Source organism: Prionailurus viverrinus, chromosome C1, assembly GCF_022837055.1.
Source record: "Prionailurus viverrinus isolate Anna chromosome C1, UM_Priviv_1.0, whole genome shotgun sequence".
Classification (NCBI taxonomy): domain Eukaryota; kingdom Metazoa; phylum Chordata; class Mammalia; order Carnivora; family Felidae; genus Prionailurus; species Prionailurus viverrinus.
The window spans coordinates 209,125,676-209,148,244 of record NC_062568.1 but is presented as its reverse complement, the minus strand read 5'-3'; the positions used below and the strand labels follow the sequence as shown (position 1 = coordinate 209,148,244).

Genomic DNA, 22,569 nt, shown 5'->3' with positions numbered 1-22,569 from the left:
TATACATTATGTGCTGCTCACCATGAAGTGTAGTTACCATCTCTCACCGTATATTATGACAGTATTATTGATTGTATTCCCTGTGTGGTGCTTTTCATCTCCATTAACTTATTTGTCTATACCTGGAAGTTTGTACCTCTTAAGCCCTTCACCCATTTCGCCTAAACCCATCCCCTCCCCTCTGGCAACCAACCATCAGCATGTTCTTCATATTTATGAGTCTGTTTCTGGTTCATTTGTTCTTTTGTTTTTTAGATTCTCCTTGTAAGCAAAATCATATGGTATTTGTCTTTTTCCATCTGACGTATTTCACTTAACAAAATACCCTCTAGGTTCATCCATGTTGTTGCAAATGACAAGGTCTCATTCTTTTTTAAGACTGAGTAGTAGTCCAGTGTGTGTGTGTGTGTGTGTGTGTGTGTGTGTGTGTGACATCTTTTTTTTAGGTTTTTTATCTTAATTCTAGTGTCGTTAACAGACAGTTTTATATTTGTTTCCTGTACAATACGGTGATTCAGCAGTTCTGTACATCATTCAGTACTCATCATAAGTGTACTCTTTAATCCCCACCCCCTATTTCCCCTATCCTCCTATCCTCCTCCCCTCTGGTAACATTAGTTCTCTAGAGTTAAGGGTCTGTTTCTTGGTTTGTCTTTCTCTCTTTTTTCTCCCCTTTGTTCATTTGTTTTGTTTCTTAAATTCCACATATGTGTGAAATCATACGGTGTTTGTCTTTCACTGTTTCACTTAGCATGCACTCTAACTCCAGCCATGCTATCACAAATGGCGAGATTTCATCCCTTTTTATGGCTGAGTAATATTCCATTGTGTGTGTGTGTGTGTGTGTGTGTGTGTGTGTGTACACGCACATATATACATATATATGTAAATATATATATATGTGTGTGTATATATTTGTATATGTATATATACATACCACATTTTCTTTATCCATCCATCCGCCTATTTATGGACACAGGTTACTTCCATGTTTTGGCTACCGTAAATAATTGTGCTGTAACCATAGGGATGCATATATCTTTTCGTATTTGTATTTTTGTTTTCTTTGTATAAATATCCAGTAGTAGAATTATTGGATCGCATGGAATTTTATTTTTAATTTTTTTTAGGGAGGTGCATATTTTTTTTCACAGTGGTTGCACTAGTTTACGTTTCCACCAACAGTGCACAAGGATTCCCTTTTCTCCACATCCTCGCCAATACCTGTTGTTTCTTGTGTCATTGATTTTAGCCATTCTGACAGGTGTTAGGTGGTATCTCATTGTGGTTTTGATTTTAATTTCCCTGATGATGAGTGATGTTGAGCATCTTCTCATGTGTCTGTTGGTCATCTCTGTGTCTTCCGTGGAAAAATGTTCAGGTGCTCTGCCCATTTTTGTCATCAGATTGGTTTTTTTGGTGTTGAGTTGTATGAGTTCTGTATGTATTTTGTGTACTAGCCCTTTATCAGATACATCCTTTGCAAATATTTTCTCACATTCAGTAATTTGTCTTTTATTTTTTTTAATGTTTATTTTTGAAAGAGAGAGAATCCCAAGCGGGCTCCGCGCTGTCAGTGTAAAGCCTGACACAGGGCTCCATCTCACAAACTGCAGGATCATGACCTGCGCCGAAATCAAGTTGGACACTTAACCGATTGAGTCATCCAGGCACCCCTGCCTTTTCTTTTTTTGATGGCTTCCATTATTGTACACAAACTTTTTATTTCGGTGTAGTCCCAGTAGTTTGTTTTTGCTTTTGTTTCTCTTGCTTGAGTAGACATATCCTTAAATATGTTGTTAAGGCCAATGTCAAAAAAGATGACTACCTTTTTATGAATGAAGTTTTATGAATTCACATCTCAAATTTAGGTCTTTAATCCATTTTGAGTTTATTTTGGTGGCATCAGAAAGTGGTCCAGTTTTTCATGCTTTTGCATGTTGCTGTCCAATTTTTCTAATCCCATTTATTGAGGAGCCTGTCTTTTCCTCCTTTTACATTCTTCATCATAGATTAATTGACTATACGAGCATGGGTTTCTTTCTGGACTCTGTTCTGTTCCATTGATCTATGTGTTGGTTTTTGTACCAGTACCATACCATTTGGATTACTGTAGCCTTGTGGTATATATTAAAATCTGGGATTATGATACCTCCAGCTTTGTTCTCCATTTTCCAATTTGCTTTGGGTATTCAGAGTCTTTTGTAGTTCATACAGATTTTAGGATTATTTGTTCCACTCCTGTGAAAAATACTTTTGGTATTTTGCTAGGTATTGAATCTTTAGATTGCATTGGGTAGTATGGACATTTTAATGACTAATTCTTCCCATTCATGAGCACTAAATATCTTTCCATTTGTTTGTGTCTTCAGTTTTTTTCATCAGTGTCCTACAGTTTTCGGAATATAGGTCTTTTATCCCTTCGGTTTATTCCTAAGTACTTTTTTCCCTCATCAAAATTATTTATTAATATGTGCTGATAACACTTAGAAAAATATATGGAGTTTGGGTGACAAAATGGAATTATAGATCATAATTTTGACTATAGACAAGACAGTGAGAAGTAACATGACTAACATGCATTGTTTAACTTTTTTTTTTTTTTTAATATTCAAGTTAGTTAACATATAGTGTAATCTTGGCTTCAGGAGCAGAACCCAGTGATTCATCTCTTACATATGACACCCAGGGCTCATCCCAACAAGTGCCCTCCTTAATGCCCAGCACCCATTTAGCCCATCCCCCCACCACCTCCCCTCCAGCAACCCTCAGTTTGTTTTCTGTATTTAAGAGTCTCTTATGGTTTACCTCCCTGTTTTATCTTATTTTCCCTTCCCTTCCCCTGTGTTCATCAGTTGAGTTTCTCAAATTCTATATATGAGTGAAATCATATGATATCTGTCTTTCTCTGTATGACTTATTTTGCTTAGCATAATACGCTCTAGTTTCATCCACGTTGTTGCAAATGGCAAGATTTCATTCTTTTTCATCACCGAGTAGTGTTCCATTGTATATGTACCACATCTTCTTTATCCATTTATCAGTCAGTGGACATTTGGGCTCTTTTCATAATTTGGCTACTGTTGATAGTGCTACTGTAAACATCAGGGTACATATGCCCCTTCAAATCAGCACTCCTGTATCCTTCGGATAAATTCCTAGTAGTGCAATTGCTGGGTCGTAGGGTAGTTCTATTTTTAATTTTTTGAGGAACCTCCATACTGTTTTCCAGAGTGGCTGCACTAGTTTGCATTCCCACTGACAGTGCAAAAGTGTTCCCTTTTCTCCACATCCTCACCAACATCTATTGTTTCCTGAGTTGTTAATTTTAGCCATTCTGACCGGTGTGAGGTAGTATTTCATTGTGGTCTTGATTTGTATTTCCCTGATGATGAGTGACATTGAGCATCTTCTCATGTATCTGTTTGCCACCTGGTTGTCTTCTATGGAAAGTGTCTATTCATGTCTTCTGCCCATTTCTTCACTGTGTTATTTGCTTTTTCGATGTTAGTTTGGTAAGTTCCTTATTGATTTTGGATACTAGCCCTTTATCCGATATGTCATTTGCAAATATCTTCTGCCATTCTGTCGGTTGCCTTTTAGTTTTGTTGTTTCTTTTGCTGTGCAGAAGCTTTTATCTTGATGAAGTCCTAATAGTTCATTTTTTGCTTTCACTTCCTTTGCCCTGGAGACATGTCTACTAATAAGTTGTTGTAGCCGAGGTCAAAGAGGTTGCTTTGTGTTTTCCTCTGTAAGATTTTGATGGTTTCCTGTCTCACATTTAAATCTTTTATCCATTTTGAATTTATTTTTGTGAATGGTATTAGAAAGTGGTCCAGGTTCATTCTGGATGTTGCTGTCCAGTTCTCCCAGCACCATTTGCTAAAGAGACTGTATTTTTTCCATTGGATACTCTTTCCTGCTTTGTCAGAGATTAGTTGGCCATATATTTGTGGGTCCATTTCTGGGTTTTCTATTCTTTCCATTGATCTGTGTGTCTGTTTTTGTGCCAGTACCATACTGTCTTGATGATTACAGCTTGTAATACAGGTTGAAGTCTGGGATTGTGATGCCTCCAGCTTTGGTTTTCTTCTTCAACATTACTTTGGCTATTGGGGGTCTTTTGTGGTTCCATACAAATTTTAGGATTGTTTGTTCTGGCTCTGTGAAGAGTGCTGGTGTTATTTAGATAGGGATTGCATTGGATGTGTAGATTGATTTGGGTAGTATCAACATTGTAAAAATATTTGTTTTTCTAATCCATGAACATGGAATATTTTTCCATTTCTTTGTGTCTTCTTCAATTTCTTCCATAAGCTTTCTATAGTTTTCAGTGTAGAGATCTTTTACCTCTTTGGTTGGGTTTATTCCTAGGTATTTTGTGGGTTTTGGTGCCATTTTAAGTGGGATCGATTCCTTGATATCTTTTTCTGTTGCTTCATCATTGGTGTATAGAAATGCAACTGACTTCTGTACATTGATTTTATATCCTGCAACTTTGCTGAATTCATGTATCTGCTTTAGCAGTTTTTTTGGTGGAGTCTTTCCGGTTTTCCACGTAGAGTATCATGTAATCTGCAAAGAGTGAAAGTTTGACGTCTTTGCCAATTTGGATGTCTTTTATTTCATTTTGTTGTCTGATTGCTGAGGCTAGGACTTCAAGCACTATGTTGAATAACAGTGGTGAGAATGGACATCCTGTGGCATTCTGATCATAGTGGGAGAGCTCTCGGTTTTTCCCCATTGAGGATGATATTAGCCGTGGGCCTTTCATATATGGCTTTTATGGTGTTAAGGCGTGTTCCATCTGTCCCAACTTTCTTGAGGGTTTTTATCAAAAGATGCTGTATTTTGTCAAATGCTTTTTCTGCATCTATTGACAGGATCATATGGTTCTTATCCTTCCTTCTACTAATGTGGTATATAATGTTGATTGATTTGTGAATATTGAACCAGCCCTGCAGCCAAGGAATGAATCCCACTTGATCGTGATGGGTAATTCTTTTAAGGTACTGTTGAATTCAATTTGCTTGTGTTTTGTTGAGAATTTTGGCATCTGTGTTCATTAGGGATATTGGCCGGTAATTCTCCTTCTTAGTGGGTTCTTTGTCTGGTTTTGAATCAAGGTAATGCTGGCTTCATAGAATGAATTTGGAAGCTTTCCTTCCATTTCTATTTTTTGGAACTGTTTGAGAAGAATAGGTATTAACGTTGCTTTAAATGTCTGGTAGAATTCCCCTGGGAAGCCATTGGCCCAGGACTCTTATTTTTTGGGGAGATTTTTGATAACCCATTCAATTTTTTTGCTGGTTGTGAGTCTGTTCAAATTTTCTGTTTCTTCCATTTGAGTTTTGGTAGTCTGTGAGTGTCTAGGAATTTGTCCATTTCTTCCAGATTGTCCAGTTTGTTGGCATATTATTTCTCATAGTATATTCTCATAATTGTTTGTATTTTTGTGGTGTTAGTTATGATCTCTCCTCTTTGGTTTTTTATTTTATCTGTTTGGGTCTTCTTTTTGGGAAGTCTGGCTAGGGGGTTATTAATTTGTTTATTCTTTCAAAAAACCAGCTCTTAGCTTCATTGATCTGTTCTGGGTTGTTGTTTTTTTTTAATTCTGTATTGTTTATTTCTGTTCTCATCTTTATTATTTCCCTTCTGCTGGCTTTGGGCTTTATTTGCTGCTGCTTTTCCAGCTCCTTTATGTGTAAGGTATGGTTGTGTATTTGGGAACTTTCTTGCTTCTTGAGATAGCCCTGAATTGCAATGTATTTTCCTCTTAGGACTGCCTTTGCTGCATCCCAAAGGGTTTGGACTGTCGTGCTTTCATTTTCATTTGCTTCCATATATTTTTAAATTTTTTCTTTAATTTCCTGGTTAACCCATTCATTCTTTCGTAGGATGTTCTTTAACCTCCATGTATTTGGGGGCTTTCCACATTTTTTCTTGGAGTTGGTTTCAAGTTTCATAGTGTTGTGATGTGAAAATATGCATGGTATATTAGTCTTTTTGTACCTGTGAGTACTGTTTTGTGACCCAAAATGTGATCTGTTTTGGAGAATGTTCCATGTGCACCCGAGAAGAATGTGTATTCTGCTGCTTTAGGATGAAATGTTCTGAGTATATCTGTTAAGTCCATCTGGTCCAGAGTGTCATTCCGAACTGTTGTTTCATTATTGATTTTCTCCTTGGATGATCTGTCCATGCTGTAAGTGGAGTATTGTATTAAAGACTACTACGGTTATGGTATAATTATCAATAAGTTTGCTTATGTTTGTGATGAATTGATTTATATATTTGGGTGCTTTCATGTTGGGGGCATCAGTATTTATAAGTGTTGGCTCTTCTTGATGGATAGACCCCTTAATTATGATATAATGCCCTTCTTCATTTCTTGTTTCAGTATTTGTTTTAAAATCTAATTTGTCTTATATATAAGTGTGGCTACTCCAGCTTTCTTTTGATGTCCATTAGCATGATAGATGGTTCTCCATCCCCTCACTTCCAGTCTGCAGGTAGCATCTGGTCTAAAATGAGTCTCTTGTAGGCAGCATATAGATGGATCTTGTTTTTTTATCCATTCTGATACCCTATGTCTTTTGATTGGGGCATTTAGCCCATTTATATTCAGAGTGATTATTGAAAGATACGAATTTAAAATGTGTCATTGTGTTATCTGTAGATTTCATGTTTGTTGTGATGTCTCTGGTCGTTTGTAGTTTTTGCTACTTTCCACTCACAGAGTCCCACTTAGGATCTCTTGCAGGGCTGGTTTAGTGGCTACAAACTCCTTTAGTTTTTGTTTGTCTGGGAAAGTCTTTATCTCTCCTTCTATTCTGAATGACAGCATTACTGGATAAAGTATTCTTGGCTGCGTATTTTTCCTATTCATCACATTGAATATTTCCTGCCACTCCCTTCTGGCCTGCCAAGTTTCAGGTCTGCTACTAACCTTATGTGTCTACCCTTGTAGGTTAAGGACCTTTTGTCCCTAGCTGCTTTCAGAACTCTATCTTTATCTTTGTATTTTGCCGGTTTTGCTATAATACGTGATGGTGTTGACCTGTTTTTGTTGATTTAGAAGGGAGATCTCTGTGCCTCTTGGACTTGGATGCCTGTTTCTTTCCCCAGATTAGGGAAGTTCTCAGCTATAATTTGTTCAAGTAAGTCCTCTGCCCCTTTCTGTCTTCTTCTCCTGGAACTCCTATGGTACAGATATTATTTTGTTTCATTGAATCACTTAGGTCTCTCGTTCTCCCCTCGTGGTCTAGTAATTTCCTTTCCCTCTTTTTTTCCACTTCATCATTTTACATAATCATAATTTTGTCTTCTGTTTCAGCTATTCTCTTCTCTGCTTCTTCCATCCTTGCTGTCACTGTATCTGGTTTATTTTGTATCTGAGTTATAGCATTTTTTAATTCATTGTGACTAGTTCTCAGGTCTTTGATCTCTGCAGCAAGAGATTCTCTGGTGTCTTATGTGCTTTTCTCAAGCCCAGCTATTAGTCTTATGACTGTTACTCTAAATTCTTCTTCAGACATACTGTTTGTACCTGTTGTGAGCAATTATCTGGCTGTGATTTCTTCCTGAACTTTCTTTTGGGGATAATTCCTCCGTTTTGTCATTTTGGCTAAGTTTCTGTCTTTTGCGTGTTTTAAAAGCTTGTTATAGGTCCTGCATCTGCAAGAGCTACTGTAGTAAAAAGGGGTCATGCGCTGTCCAGGGCCTGACACTTCAGGAAGTATTTCTGGTGTCTGCTGTGTGCATGCGGTTCTTGTGTTTTGGCCGCTGTGTCCCACTGGTCAGCCCTCTGCAGAACTCTTTCTTGCTCGTAGTAGTGGAGTGTTTGGACCTTCAACCAGGTGTGCTTTGATTTGTTTACTGAAGTGACCCTGGGGGAAAAAAAAGGAAAGGGGGGTGGGGAAGCCTGGTCCCATAAAAAGAGAAAAATGAAAGAAGAGAAGACCAGAGAATCAAAAACTATAAGGCTAAATCCAGAGAAAGAGAAAGGAAGATAAAGAAGAAGAAACAGAAAAGGTATAAAAAGAATAGAATGAAAATGCCTAATCAAACATATATATACACACACATATATATATATATACAAATCAGAAACTATGAGCCCAATTCCAAAAGAAAAAAAGAAGAGGGTAGAAAGAAAAAAAAAGAAAAGAAAAAAAACAGTTGCCTGTTGGTGCCTGGGACCAGCGGCTGTGCTGGTTTGGGGGAGGGGCCCTCTGGTTTGCTCAGTGTCAGCCCCACTCCTGTAGATAAGCAGTTACCAGTCATGGAGGGGTGGGGTTTGGTGTAAGCAGGTCCCACTTCCACTGGGGGCCACTGTGCTGCTTCCTGAACCCCCACCCTGTTGATGATGGGGAGAAAAATGGCAACACCCCAGTCTCTGCTCCCCGGACCAGGTGTCTCAAACCATGCTATTCAAGCGGCCCTCACAGAGTAGCGTGGGCGGCAGGCTTGTCCTGCTCCACAGTCTCCCGTGCCTTCTAGGCCTTCCAGTGTCTTCAAGGACCCTGCACTGCCCAGGCCCTGTTCTGGAATAGCGCCACTCCGCCCTGCTGATAAAAGGCCTTTGGCTGGTATCTTCAGGGTCTTTTGTCCTTGGGGAGGCAATAATCCCTTTTCTCCAAGTATTCCAGGAAGGGGACTGTTCTCTCCCAGTGTGCCCCTGAGATGGCTACAGCGCACTCTGCACTCCGGCCGGCTTCCTACCTCCTGGGAGCATGGTCCGTGGCTCCCAGCTTTGCTCCAGCTTTGCTCCAGAGAAAGTCACATACTTCCAAACCTCCGAGTTTCAGCGCCTAAGGCTGTTTGCAAAACAGAAATTGGCACTCTCCGTTATTTCTGGGGTTCCCCATTCCGTGATCCAGAGACTTTTTCCTCTTGTGGTAACTTGAGGCCGACTTGTACAACTCCTCTTTCTCTCCCTTTTGTCTCTGCACAGAAGGGATTCCCTCCCCTCTGTGCCTATGCCGTTTTGCCTCCCCCAATTCACATACACACACCTCAGTCCTGCCAAACTGTCTCCCTCCAACTGTGGAGATCCTTCTGCCACTCTGCAGCTCGATTTCCTGGGTGTTCCAAGTGCTCTGACCTCAATACAGTTGTGTTTGAGGGATGAGGAAAATCCCGGTCCTCCCACTTCTCCACCATCTTCGCCCATGTACTTACTCTTTAAAAAATTAGAGAGGTACTTTTGTTTGCTTTGTTTTTGTTTTTGGGGGGGTCTTTTGGGTTTTTGTTTCAAAGTTGATGAGAAGGATCTAGAAGAGTCGATGTGAGTTAGGAAAGGAATGATTTGCAAGGCTCCATAGCAGCCATAAAGGAATGGGCCTTGGGATGGGTGGATACCTCTCTGTTGTAACAGGAGGAGGTGAGGAGAGAGTGCAGATATGAGTAAGCTTGTGTTTAGTGTCAGTAATGGCATTTTCAATAGGTGAGAGTCAGGGAACAGAGACGTGGAGAACAGTCATTGCCAGGATGGGCTGGCCAGAGACTGTAGCAGGATTACCCAGCTTTGTATGATCCTTTTGGTGATAATGGATCCGTGTACCCAATGATAAATGACTTTATCCCTATCTTTGGTTACTTGGGTTTACACAAGAACAGAACTGACTGTTGGCTTTATGAGAATTGACATTTTGATAGTGTGAAAAATGAGAGGGAAAAAGAAAGCTCAGGTGTTGTAAAGAGTGTGACTGAATGATGGACTGTGGGCTGAAGGGCCGGGGCACTTTGTAGTTGGCGCACTTGAACAAGCAGACGAGCAAGCAAAGCTGAGATGTTAGTGATTTTGGAGCTGACCTGGAGCATTTCCAGGTGATGGGAAGGAGTGAGGTGTGGCCTTGAGCGTGGACAGCTCAGGAGGAGTGAGAGGGACATCTAGGGAAGGCGGAGGAACCAAGGGGGTCACCTGGGACCACTGCTGGGTGATGGCGAAGACTGTCCGCTGGTTGCCACAGTGGGAAGAATGAGTTTGGTAAATCTGCCCCTAACAGTGTCTCCTAATCTGTAATTGTTGTTGATCTTTGATAGGAAGCAGTGACCACAGTATATGCTCCACTAGTGGTGATTATTCTTCTGAAATCACCTCAGAGGGACAGCAGTCTCAGGATGTACAGAAGAAAGAAACATTTCCCAATTTTGCTGAAGAGTCTGTGTGGAGAATGATAAAACAGACACCAGAGTGCATTCTAATGACATATCAGGTACCTGAGAGGTAAGAAAGCACTTTAAAAGACCCACTTTTATTTAAAGTTTATTTAGAGAGAGAGAGAGACAGAGCATGAGCAGGGGAGGGGCAGACAGAGGGGCACAGAGAATCCCAAGCAGGCTCTGCGCTTTCAGGAACTCAGTCTCACGATCTGTGAGATTATGACCTGAACCAGAGCCAACAGTCGGACGCTTAACCGACTGAGCCACCCAGGTGCCCTCAAGGACCCCCCTTTTAAATGGGGCTTTTTAAAGAAACTTTTATGGTTTTTTAAGTGTATTGTTTAATACCAAGTGATTTTTAACTTCTGTTTTTATAGATGTTCCTACAGAAATGTATTTTGACATTCATTCATTTGAAGTTAAATGATGAATGATCCCGGAACAGTGGCTGTAGTGGCAATGCCGTGCACACTCAGATCCAGACCGCACCAACGTGTGCATCATGAGACCAGAAAACAAAGACAGCACCGCTTCCCCAGATGGCACACACATACAAGAACTTTTCTCTTTAGACGCTGAATTTTTCACATTCTGAGAGAAGAGAGGAGCTGAGGGAAAGCTGTGTCTTGCGTCTGCCCCATTCAGGTGCTGGTACAGATGCTTTCTCCGAGAGAAGGAGCTCTCGCTTCACCAGCTTGACAAAGAGCCGATTCAGTTCTTTGTTTAATGGGCACGTTGTATATTAGCAAGAGATAGAAAGTATATCACAGACCCAAACAGAGCTGTTCATGGATCACACGAGAACCCTGTGCCTTATTCAGGACTGAGGTCGCTTGTCTGTCCACAGGGTGAAAGAGACCGTGCTGAAAGGGGACCTGGAGAGGCTGGCGGGCATGCGGCCGCGGCAACCCCGGTTTTCACGCGCGCAGAGGGAGGAGCTGGCCGAGGTGCACTCTTGGATTCAGAGTCAGACTGTCCCTCGAGAAATAGACATCCGGGTAGGCACAGTGACAACAGCTGTCATTCCTGGATGTTTTCCTGTGCCGGGTAGTGCTCGAGGCACTTAATACTCATTGCACGATCCCACCAAAAATTACAACCCTCACAGCTACTTTTGCAGTAGCTTTGCTATCCCTGCTTTACCAACAAACAACACAGTCATGTATACAGATGTTGGACACTTTACATATGGCTGGACAGTCCCTCTGATTTTGAATACAGGTCTCTTTGACTGCAAGTGTTTTTACCAGTTGGAATGTTCTGGGACACCTGCTTTGATACATGATTGGCAAGGGAGGAGAGGACCAAGGGACTTGCATTTCGTATATGCAGGTGTGTTTGAACAGAGTTAAAACTCAAGTTGTAAGATTCACACCAGAGGTAGTATTCATACCTGGCAGGAATTTCCGTGAGCCCCAGGTGCTCTTTTGTTGTTGTGAGATCTTCTCAGTGAGATCATATGTGAGCGGCCTAGACAGTGGAGTTTTGACTTGCTCGTGGTCCTGATCGTGGCTCCGTGGAATGATTGTGACAGTTGTAACGAGCTCTGTATTCCCACAAGTGTTGAGATGCAGGAGATGATAATGTGTGAAGTTAAAAATTATGGTAAGATAAAAAAAAAAATTTTTTTTAAAGGGCTCTGCACTAATAGTGTGGATCCTACTTGGGATTTTCTCTGTCTCTCTCGCTCTCTGCCCTTCCCCCACTCATTCATTTTCTCTCTTTCTCTCTCTCTCAAAATAAATAAACATCAGAAAAACTTAATTTAAAAACTATGATAAGAGGAGAAAGCTAAGCACTCAAAACACTGGTATTAGGGCTTCTGAAGTAAACAAGTGCCGGAACCTCCCCCGCCCCCCCCGCCCGTTTTTAAAGAAAGGAATGAGTGCCCGCAAAGTAAGGAAGGTTAGATACAGTAGTGCCAACAGCAGGAGCTGAGCTGGGCACTCCACGTGTCTTTGTTCGTAAGACAGTTTGTGGGTTCGAGCCCCGTGTTGGGCTCTGCGCTGACAGTGTGGAAGCCTGCTTGAGATTTTCTCTCTCTCTCTCTCTCTCTCTCTCCCTCTTTCTCTTTCTCTTTCTCTCTGCCCCTCCCCTGCTCTTGTGTGCATGCGCTCTCTCTCCCTCTCTCTCAAATAAACTTTAAAAACTAAAATACTATTTGTGTGCTTTTGAGTACAGTATACGAATGAGCTTCAAAATAAGCAAAAGTAGGTAAACAATTGTCATTTACCTTTTAATAATAAGGAACGACCTGTAATACAGACGATTCTTAGGCATGAATTGAATAAATTGGGGAATGAGATGTAGGGTGCTTGGCCAGCATTTTACTGATTGTAAGACTTTCCAGATGACATCATGTCCTCTTGCCTGCTCTTGTTCTCTCTTGGAGGGCTTTGTCACCTGCGAAAGCAAAGATTCCCTTGGTGACGCCGCAGAGTCCTGTGGTCAAGCTCCAGCAGCAAACGGCAGTTGAGTGGCCACGGAGATGGCACCTGCCGGACAAGCAGACCTCTTGGTGTGTCTCTTTAACACCTGACTCCTACATGGCCATGAAGCTATCAGTGAATGTGAAGGTTTTCCCTTCTGGACTTTTTAACAGGCATCATTTTTCTGAAACAGACGTTGTATATACCGTCTTTCATTCCTGTGTTCCTGGTGTATTAAAGCTGTCAGTCAGCTTCTCTTTCTGGTTGGCCGTCCTCTGAGCAGATTGGATGGCCTCTAGAGAGGTGTGTGCACAGCGAAACTTGACTTCGGGTGTCACCCAAAATGGATGGTAGTTAGAAGTATGGCTAGAAGTAGCCCCGAACGTTAGCCTCGTTTATTTCGTTCTGTTGTTACGTGGATCATTTTCCTGTGGGAGAACGTAGGACGTCCCACCTGCACGCCGTATACTGTTCGGAATGGTTTCCATAAATTGCGTACTTTCATGCGGCCTGTGCACAGCTTGGTGCTTCCCCCCGAGATTAAGAGGAGACGTCCCGCTTCCTCACGACACCAAGTCACTTCAGTATTTACCAGTGTTAGAAAATATCGCCCATCGGTACACTGGGAATAGCTGGCTTTTAGGTTTGGATTCTGAGCTTTATTCCTGTAGATGCCTTTCCTTTTAATTTTCTACCTTCCACTGAAATTCCCAAAGTCTTATCTTAAAAACCAGTCTACTTACAATGAGCTTATTCCTTGGAGTTAAGTTAGCTTTTTCATGTGTAACATTAAAACAGAAAGAGCTTTTCACTCAACCAGTGGCATTCTCCTTTTTAAGGTTCTGGTTTTTAAAATAACTATTGTAAAGAGTTTTAGAAGTCACGTAAGAAATAATCCTCTTCCTTTATGCCTATGTGTTAGAACGTTGTCTCACCAAAACTAACACTTAACTCTTTATTTCCAACCAATTTACACACAAGAGGTCTGTCCATCTTTGTCAGAGGTCTGTAAGTGCCGTGGTGGCTTCCCGGTGACAGCCACGGTTCACGGGAGCTCCGTGGTCCTCACGGGGGTGCAGCGTGGCCACCGATCAGTGCTTCCTACTCCGGCCCTGATTGTGTTTGTGAAGAAGTGAGTGGGTTGTTTACTTGCTAAGTCAGCTCCCTGTTCTTGAGGGAAATCCGTGATTCCTGCCCAGACTTGGAGGGACTCATGCGGTTCACACCCACACAGATCAGAAAGGAATAGGAGCAAAGGAGCAGGACCTTCTATCTTTTATATAACAGACTGGCTGATCTTTCGTGTTTTGTTGTTTTGTTTCAAGCAAACTCTCTTCCTCCCTCCAAGTTTGATACCTTTTGTAAAGTACATATAACTGATAATAATTAGGAGACTCGACCTCTTCATCCATGAGGACTGCGGAGCCCTGATTCTCAATTCCTGTAGCTCAGGTGTCCTTTCTAAAGTAGAGTTTTCTGGAGGGCGAGTCCATCTTAAGGTGTCAGAACCATTTGCAAATGCTAAGCAGTTCCATGCAAATATGGAACTGTCATTTTCTACTCCATCCTGATCATTCAGTGATTTCTGAGTCCTCGTCATCTTGGTCAAGTTGTGTGGCATTTTTACCCTTGGTGAAAAATCAAATTTAAAAAAACTAACCAGCCTGGATACTGTCCATCAGTGTAGTCATTGCGACCTTCTGTAGGGATAAAAGTTTTAATTTGTACAAATCAAAACTGATGTGTGGCTCTCAGGGGCCACTCTGCTTCATGCAGCCCGTTTGAAACCTTACGTTCTCTAATAATGGAAGCGCCTTTGTCTGGATGTTCGTTTTACCCGAGTTTGCTGATTTCTTTACCTTCGTACACATCTTACAGCACAAATATTATGCCAGATTTGATATGAAACCGGTGCTTGTTGTAGGCAGATCTGTAGTAGCGCTGTGTTTATAATTTTCATATGTTGACAAGTAGACTAGTTGGCGTATTCAGAGATTGCACCGCGATGCTCGCACTGCTGGAGGGGAGAGGGGACGCTCAGCAGTGACACTGCTGCCCCCCAGGGGGGCTCTGCCAACCTTTATACTTCGTTGTTCGGGTTTATTAACTTTTTGTATGAATAACTACAGAAATTGGTAATACACGTCTATACTATAGGCTTCGATGTTTACGTAAATGTTACCCAGAAGGTGATTATTTTCTTGGATATGAGGTCAAGATTTTTGAAAAACACAATGCTGTGGGAATGGAGTCATTTTGCAATTAAGTAAAAACTTCGTTATAACTCACAAGGTAAATTTAATCCAAATTGAAATTTTGTTTCAAGTGAACTTATAATTAATTGTGTGTATTTACTTGTTTTTAATGGTTATTAATATTTCAATCAGGTATCTTTTTTAAGGAAAAACATAAACTGTACATGCAGAACTGGAGACATTTTTTTGCACTGTGTCAATAAACCTTTGTACACACGCATTCACAGAGTGTAAGTTGGTGTGTGCACACACACATTAGCGGGTTTTAAAAATTAACAAATGGGCTCTTCCTTCCATTCTGTGATCCTAAACCCTCCTCAGCCTTCTTCCCTGTATAGGAGACGATCCCCGAGTCAGCGAGCTGCACATCTGCAGCTCACAGGAACCGAGAGCAAGCATGTGTCTCTGTTAAGAGTTTAAAGCTCAGGGACAGGGGATTTGAGCACGTGAACCTACCCCATCAGAAACTGAGGAGAATTCAGACCGCGCCCAGCCCGCATCTACACATCCTTCACTGTAGAGACTTTTCCACAACAAGATGCTGATTTTTTTTAAGTGATGATACCATGTGTCATTTTTAAGGGTTGAGGGGACACGCAGGAAAGGTAATGTTTAAGTGAGTTGTAGTTTAACTGTTTCAACTAAATTGCATTTTTGGGACTTTTCTGCTTAGTATTTGCTTCTGTTAATTTTATTAGCTTTACTTTTCAATTTTCAGAGAGTTCTTTATAAATTCACGAAGGGGTGCTGGGGTGGCTTAGTTGGTTAAGCGTCTAACTCTTGATTTCGACTCCAGTTATGATCTCACGGTTTGTGGGATTGAGCCCCATGTTGGACTCTGGGCTGACAGTGTGGAGCCTGCTTTCTCTCTCTCCTTCTTTCATGCACACTCTCTTTCTCAAAAATGAATAAATAGTTTTTTAAATAAATCGATAGAAAGAAAAATTATAAATGTTTAGGGCCTGTTTATAAATAAAATGACCACTCATGATATTTGCAAAACATAGAGGATTTATTTTTCCAAATAGTAATGAATGGGATGTAGTTTGCTTAGTTTTTTTCTATGCTGTTTTCAAGTCAGACATTTTTATTTTTAACTTTCTAAGGTGGTTGTTTTTGAGTTGACTAATAGATGTTCGTTTTACTTCAGACACAGTATTTCCAGAAGCATTCAGAGGGAGATCCACGTTTCTTATATTGTTTCCTGATTCTGGCCAAAAGCTGACTCAGGAAAATGTTAGGATCTTGTCCAAAGAAAGCTTGAAACTAAAACAATACACAAAAACAAACAAAAAACATAGGTTATCAATGAATTAAGACTGCTGCAAGAAAAAGGAACTGTAGTTAAGACATAGGACCTTTGAAAATTGTTTGCCGTTGTAATTGCAGTATGAACCCAGAGTATGGCTCTGGAAGGTCTCCCTGTGCCCAGCCAGGGGTCCACCAAGTCTGTGTAGCCCTCTGATGGCCATGAAGTTTCCTAAGCCCTCACTGACCTCTTTCTGTTTAATGTCAGTAACATGTTCTGTACAGTTACCATCTTCTGTGTAAAATAGGGCTTGTATTTCCCCTGAAATTTACCTATTTAAACATGGACCCTTCGGTTTGTTTTTATTGTAGAATTTCATGAGCAAATCCTCCTAATTACCTTTGTGGTTTTAGAGTCTTTAACCATAATCCTTCCACTCATAAACATCTGAATGATAACTTTTAGTTAGTCACATGCAGAAGCCACACCAGCCCCTTCTGGGGGGGTTCATCCCTGTTGGGACCTCGGGTGGTGAACACCACCTCCAGGATCGAGTGTTTCCAGTGTATTTTTATAAGGATGTTACTGGGCACTAAGCCAAAAAACAAAACAACAACAACAACAACAAAAATGGTCTCTGGTCAAATGTTTGGGGAGAGCTTGGTTAAAGTTGAGCACTGGATAAGGTCTGGTAGGCACATTTTATACACACCAAAATTTAGAAAAACATGCTCCAAGATAACACTTATTGGCCAGTTACTTGAAGGCATGATTTCTACCCCGAACGCTACCCAGTTCAAGAATGTAGGATCCTCTAAAGTCAAGGTGTAAAATGCCTCACCCAGCTCTCCTAAATATGGTCACTTACCTGTCTCATACCTCCTCGCGGGTTAGCAGTGCCAGTACCAAGACCTGGAAAACAGTATTTGAAAACCATTCATCATCAGATCTGTGGTTTCTATTTTATGCTTGTTTTATTTAAAACACACAAAATAGAGTACTACTGAGTCATGCCTAGTTTCTGATCTCCCTGTTTTCACTCTGCAGCAATATTTACCTGAAGGCTGCTGGGCAAGTACCCTTGTCCTTGTCTCTGATGGAGTTCACAGAGGGTGCTGTGTTCTCCCCAGTAGTCCACTCAAAACATTTTACGTGAATGGACTTCTATTAAACAGTGTCTATTAAAGTCCCCATTTTGTTTCCAAAATGTTTTGACCCTTGGTGTCATTGCTTAGTGGAATACAGTTGGAGAAACTAGTAAGAGCTAACATTTTGTCGATAACTGCGTGTGATTGTGGTGAGCCACTTGCATTTTCTCATTGACTTCACAAGAATCCCATGAGGTGGATATTTGTATGAATCCTGTTTACTGCTGATGAAACTGAGGTACCAGAAGATTAAGTAATTTGCATAAGATTTTAACAAGTAGGAACCCAGAATTTAAATTTGCACTTACTGGGCCCCACATCAGGCTCTGCGCCGACAGCACGGAGTTTGCTTAGGGTTCTCTTGTCCTCCCCTTCGCTCTGTCCCTCCCTTGTGTGCACATGCGTTCTCTCTCTCTCTCTCTCTCAAAATAAATAAACATTTTTAACAAAATAAATAGGGGCGCCTGGGTGGCTCAGTCAGTTAAGCGTCCGACTTCGGCTCAGGTCATGATCTCACGGTCCGTGAGTTTGAGCCGTTCGTTGGGCTCTGTGCTGACAGCTCAGAGCCTGGAGCCTGGTTCAGATTCTGTGTCTCCCTCTCTCTCTGCCCCTCCCCTGCTCATGCTCTGTCTCTCTCTGTCTCAAAAATAAATAAACGTTAAAAAGATTAAAAAAAATAAAATTGCACTTATTGGGAATGGATAACACTCTCCTTCCTCTCCAAAATAAATGTGTACAGAAAAAAAATGTAGATATGCTGAGGTACCAAGGAGAGCATGATGCTTGCAAGGAGTTGGTGAGAAAGAGAAAACACCAAATTGCAGAGGAGTCTTTACACCAGAAGTGGAGAGTGTTGGGCAGTTTATTAGCATGTTTTATAGAACAACTTTCTATTCCAAAACAGGTTTTTACCTCACATAGTGGATGAGAATAGGGAGTAATTCAGTGGCAATAAAATCAGACAGCCTGTACACGCATGAATTACTTTACCTGCTTTCCTAAGACTGTCGCCTCTCTCTGCCCCTAACATCTCCAGCATTTGTAGGAGGTACACTCTTTCCAGTTCATCCAAGGTTGATCTTGCGTCTCCATCAGGTGCTACACAGAGTAATAGAAGAGGTTAGTAGCTTGGTTCATCAATTATTTCTGTTCCCTGTTGTCTTTTGGGGGCTCGAGGATAGAGAGAGAACGCTAGAAATTCCCCAAATGCTAAGTTCGTGATTTGTCAGTGGTGTTTTAACAAAGAGGTGGAAATGCTGTGATCCGATTCGCAAGCTGGCAGGCCAGACAATCAAGAGGAGTGGATCTAATTCTGACTCTCTTCTGCCTTGTGTGACTTTGCCAAGCCGCTCGGCTGCCTTGAATAGGAGAGTGGAGCTGAGCCACAGGACCAGTTAACATTTCCACCGGGGTGCCAGGGTGGCTCAGTTGGTTAAGCATCCGACTTGGGCTCAGGTCATGATCTTGCAGTTCATGGGATCAAGCCCTGCGTTGGGCATCGTGCTGACAGCTCAAAGCCTGGAGCCTGCTTTGGATTTTGTGTCTCCCTCTCTGCCCCCACCCCCCGCTTGTGCTCTATCTTAAAAGTAAATAAACATTAAGAAAAATTTTTTTAATTTGAAGAATTTGTTAAAAAAGAGTTTCCACTTGAAAAAGTAGTTCTTGTTTGTTCCTATTTATCTACTGCCTATTGCCGCAATTATTGAATTATTATTATTATTGAATACAATAATAAGAAAGAACCTTAAAATACTCTTTAAATACTTCGATAGTAATAACATTTTTAATGTGAAATGTGGTCAGTTTAATGGCATGTAAGAGGTGCGGTATGTGTGTATCAGATGTGTAGGAATGTGCGTGGAAGGTGGGAGGTGTACTAAGCGGGCACTTGGCTCCCGGAAGGCTCTCTTGGCCGGCAGCCGCACTCTGAGATCAGAGGCTCCGGGAGTCCTGGAATACCCGCCTGCTGGCCACTTCCAGATGCTCAGCTACAACCTTGACTGGAAGACAATGCACTGAAACCATTATGACGGCATCTGAGCACATTCACAGCATTTCTGAAGATTATTCATGAAAATCTATAAAATTTGACCACGTGTAACTGTGTGTGTAAGGAAGGCTCATTTATGTCAAAACAAATACATTAGAAGAGTTCAGGCAAGAACTTGAAGGCAGGCTGCCACCTGTTTAGAATTTGAATACGATGCTACACTGATCTACATTTAAAAAAATCAGAATAGGGGCTCCTGGATGGCTCAGTCGGTTAAGCGTCTGACTTTGACTCAGGTCATGATCTCACATTTCATGGGTTCGAGCCCCGCATTGGGCTCTGTGCGGACAGCTCAGAGCCTGGAGCCTCTGTCAGATACTGTGTTTCCCTCTCTGTCTCTGCCCCTCCCCATACTGTGTCTCTCTCTGTCTCTCAAAAATAAATGTTAAATTTGTTTTTAAAAAATCATAATACATTTTTTAAATGTATGATTTTTAAAAATCTTAATACATAGTACATTTTTGAAGGGGACAGAACTCTCTGAATAGTCAGTCGTGATTTCATCCTGTGCTTGCTTTCCACTGTTCTTTTTAAATAGCAGAGATTCAGTAAAGTCAACGCCTGTTTTTTATTTTCATTTTTATTTATTTTTTTAGAACGTGAGCAGGGCAGAGGGGCAGAAGGAGAGAGAGAATCTCTAGGCAGGCTCCACATTCAGCACAGAGCCCAACACGGGGCCTGATCCCACGACCCTGAGATCAAGACCTGAGCCGAAATCAAGAGTCAGACACTCAACCAACTAAGCCTCCCAGGTGCCTCTCAATGCCTGTTTTTGACCATCGATGTGACTGACAGGAGGTCATGGGCTGCGCCAAATCATGGACACAGATGACTGACCAACAAGGCTTTTGCTGATTGTCAAAAAGCCTCTTGGGAGAAACCTTACAGACAAGAAATTATAAAATCAATGGTCCAGAAGGGTTTTCCTCTTCACTTAAAATTTTAAGTCTAAAAGTACCCCAAATGAAAGGCAAGATAAAATCCAGTTAAAGTTTTAGTGGAAACTAATAACCAAGCATCAGCCTTTTCATTTCTGAAACTAAATTAAGAGGAAATAGCAAAATAAGTATCTGCTTGACTGATTTTTTTTAAAAATTCAACTTACACTCGATCTGAATGGAACATAAATCAAAAGGACAAGATACTTGTACCTGGAAATCGGTGTCATCCCGAGCTCTAGATTGTCATTTTTGTATTTTTTAATAAATATTTTTGCTTCATATAACACATGTCAGGTGATTACTTTTTAACTTAATATAAATATAAAATAGTTTTAATCTACAATTGGAACAACCAAATTCTACATCCAACCAGTTCGTTTAAAATAGAAACTAAGAGTAATGATGTTTTCAATGTAGTACAGTTTTTAAAATTGGAAAAAAAAACAACCAAAACAACATTTTTGGGTTACAGAAGTGACATGAATTAAGCAAAGCCACCCTTTCGACCCCTATGTTTTAGAAAGAAAGTAAAAAACCTACAATGTGCCGTAAGGATCCTCTAGTATTCTATCCATAGCTAAGACTTAATTTAGCAAGACTCCTTCAAGAAAGAATTCCCGTCCTTATCTCCAGCTTTGCATATGAGACCCTCAAAGACTCTTCCAAGACTAACATAAAGGGGACAAATCCAGCTTACCTGAGAGCTTCAGAGCCTCTTCCCTGGAGTCAGGGACGGGCAGAGAGAAGAGAGGTTGTAAGCATCCTATGAAAAGCAGACAAGAAACCAGCTTGTGCATGCTTGGCAAGAGACAGAAGTCTTCCTTCTTGGCTTCTGTTGCTCAGAACTTTCAACTTGCTCCTCATTCTGTGATCGGCGATTATATATATGATCCTATGACTCATATCACTCCCCTCCAAAAAATTAAATTTATTGGCTATGGAGGCTAAAAGGCAATCACTTTGCATTGATGTAATTTTTCAAGGTTAACAACTCATAGACAATAAATTTGCTGTCATTGCCTAGTGTACAAAGTAGGCATTAGATAAAGACAGAACAGTTAGGTTTATAAATCTGGCCAAAAGAGTAACTGAGAGCAATAAATCATAAATTCAAGGAAGGGTAGCACCGGGGTTGAAGTGGCCAAGGTGAAGACATGGGTTGATGAGTCCCAGCAGGCATGATGCAGGCGTGACCTGGAATATGTTGCTCTCCCTTTTTGTAACCTCTCGAGAATGATAGATGAACTGTCTTGTTGTGTTGGGGGCTTCCATGCCCAAAGAATGACAATGTCCAGATTGAAACTTAAAATCAGTTCTTTACTTTAGTGAAGATAAGTTAAAATGCACAGCAAACATTTGGGCCCAAAGCAGCCTTAAATTACAATATTATCCATCAAGGAGGGATAGAGCACAAACCTGAAACCCTCTCTGATCAATATTCCCCGCGTCTGACTGTTGCCTTGCACTCCCACTCTGCCCCACCGGCATCCACACAGCACAGGGGTGCCTCTGACACACAAGTGTGATCATGTCAGGTCCTTGCTCAAAACCCTCGATGGACCTGAAATAAAAGCTAAAACTACAGAATGACTAGGGGAAAAAAAAAAAAAACAAAAAACAACCCATGAGCCCCTCCACAACCTTGGGGTAGACAGACATTTCTTAGCCGAGACACCAACCACATAAGCAAGAAATGGATAGACCCGACTGCACCAGGATTAGAAACATCTGCTCTTTGCCAGATGCTGGTAAGAAAATGAAACGAGCAGCCACTGCTGCAAGAAAATAGTCACAAAACGGGTCCCTGATGCAAGACTTCTCTGTAGATACAAAATGTGTATAAAGAATTGCAACTCAATAAGCCAGTAACCCAAGTAAAGGAGCGAACACATACTCCACAGCTGTACGTAGTATAAGAAGATGTATAAGGACATGAGGAAATAGCATTGATTCCATCAGAGAAATGCAAATGAAGATCACAGTGAGGGGCTACCATGCACCCACCATAGCAGCTGCAGCCGAGAAGGTGTTGGCGAAGGCGCAGGGCCCGTGGGGAGACAAAACAGCACAACCGGCAGGCTTGGGTGGTTCAGTCAGTTGAGCATCCGGCTCTTGATTTTGGCTCAGGTCACGATCTCCCAGCTTGTGAGTTCCAGCCCCGCGCTGGGCTCTGCACTGGAAGTGTGGAACTTGCGTGGGATTATTTCTCTCTCTCTCTCTCTGTTCCTCCCCTGCTAGTGCTCTCTCTCTCCCTCTCTAAATAAACAAACTTAAAAAAAAAAAAAAACGGCACAACCTCCCTGTTTGTAACTTTCTTGTAAAGTTAAGGA

General features: G+C 41.4%; 2 protein-coding genes across 2 annotated transcripts in view; one reads left to right on the top strand and one right to left on the bottom strand.

The window, feature by feature from the left end:
- PER3 (period circadian regulator 3) overlaps window positions 1-12,643 on the top strand; it is a 57,680-nt gene extending 45,037 nt beyond the window's left edge. The window contains 3 exon segments of the mRNA XM_047868907.1: window positions 10,048-10,231; window positions 11,015-11,165; window positions 12,560-12,643. Of these exon segments, the coding sequence (XP_047724863.1) occupies window positions 10,048-10,231; window positions 11,015-11,165; window positions 12,560-12,643 (419 nt within the window).
- A 3,260-nt stretch (window positions 12,644-15,903) lies between these two features.
- UTS2 (urotensin 2) lies at window positions 15,904-21,036 on the bottom strand. The gene is made up of 4 exons (XM_047872877.1): window positions 20,937-21,036; window positions 18,239-18,346; window positions 16,969-17,012; window positions 15,904-16,117 (listed from the first exon to the last, which is right to left on the bottom strand). The coding sequence occupies exons 1-4, from the start codon at window positions 21,034-21,036 to the stop codon at window positions 15,998-16,000; spliced, it is 372 nt and encodes a 123-aa protein (XP_047728833.1). The 3' UTR covers window positions 15,904-15,997.
- Between the last annotated feature and the right edge of the window lie 1,533 nt (window positions 21,037-22,569).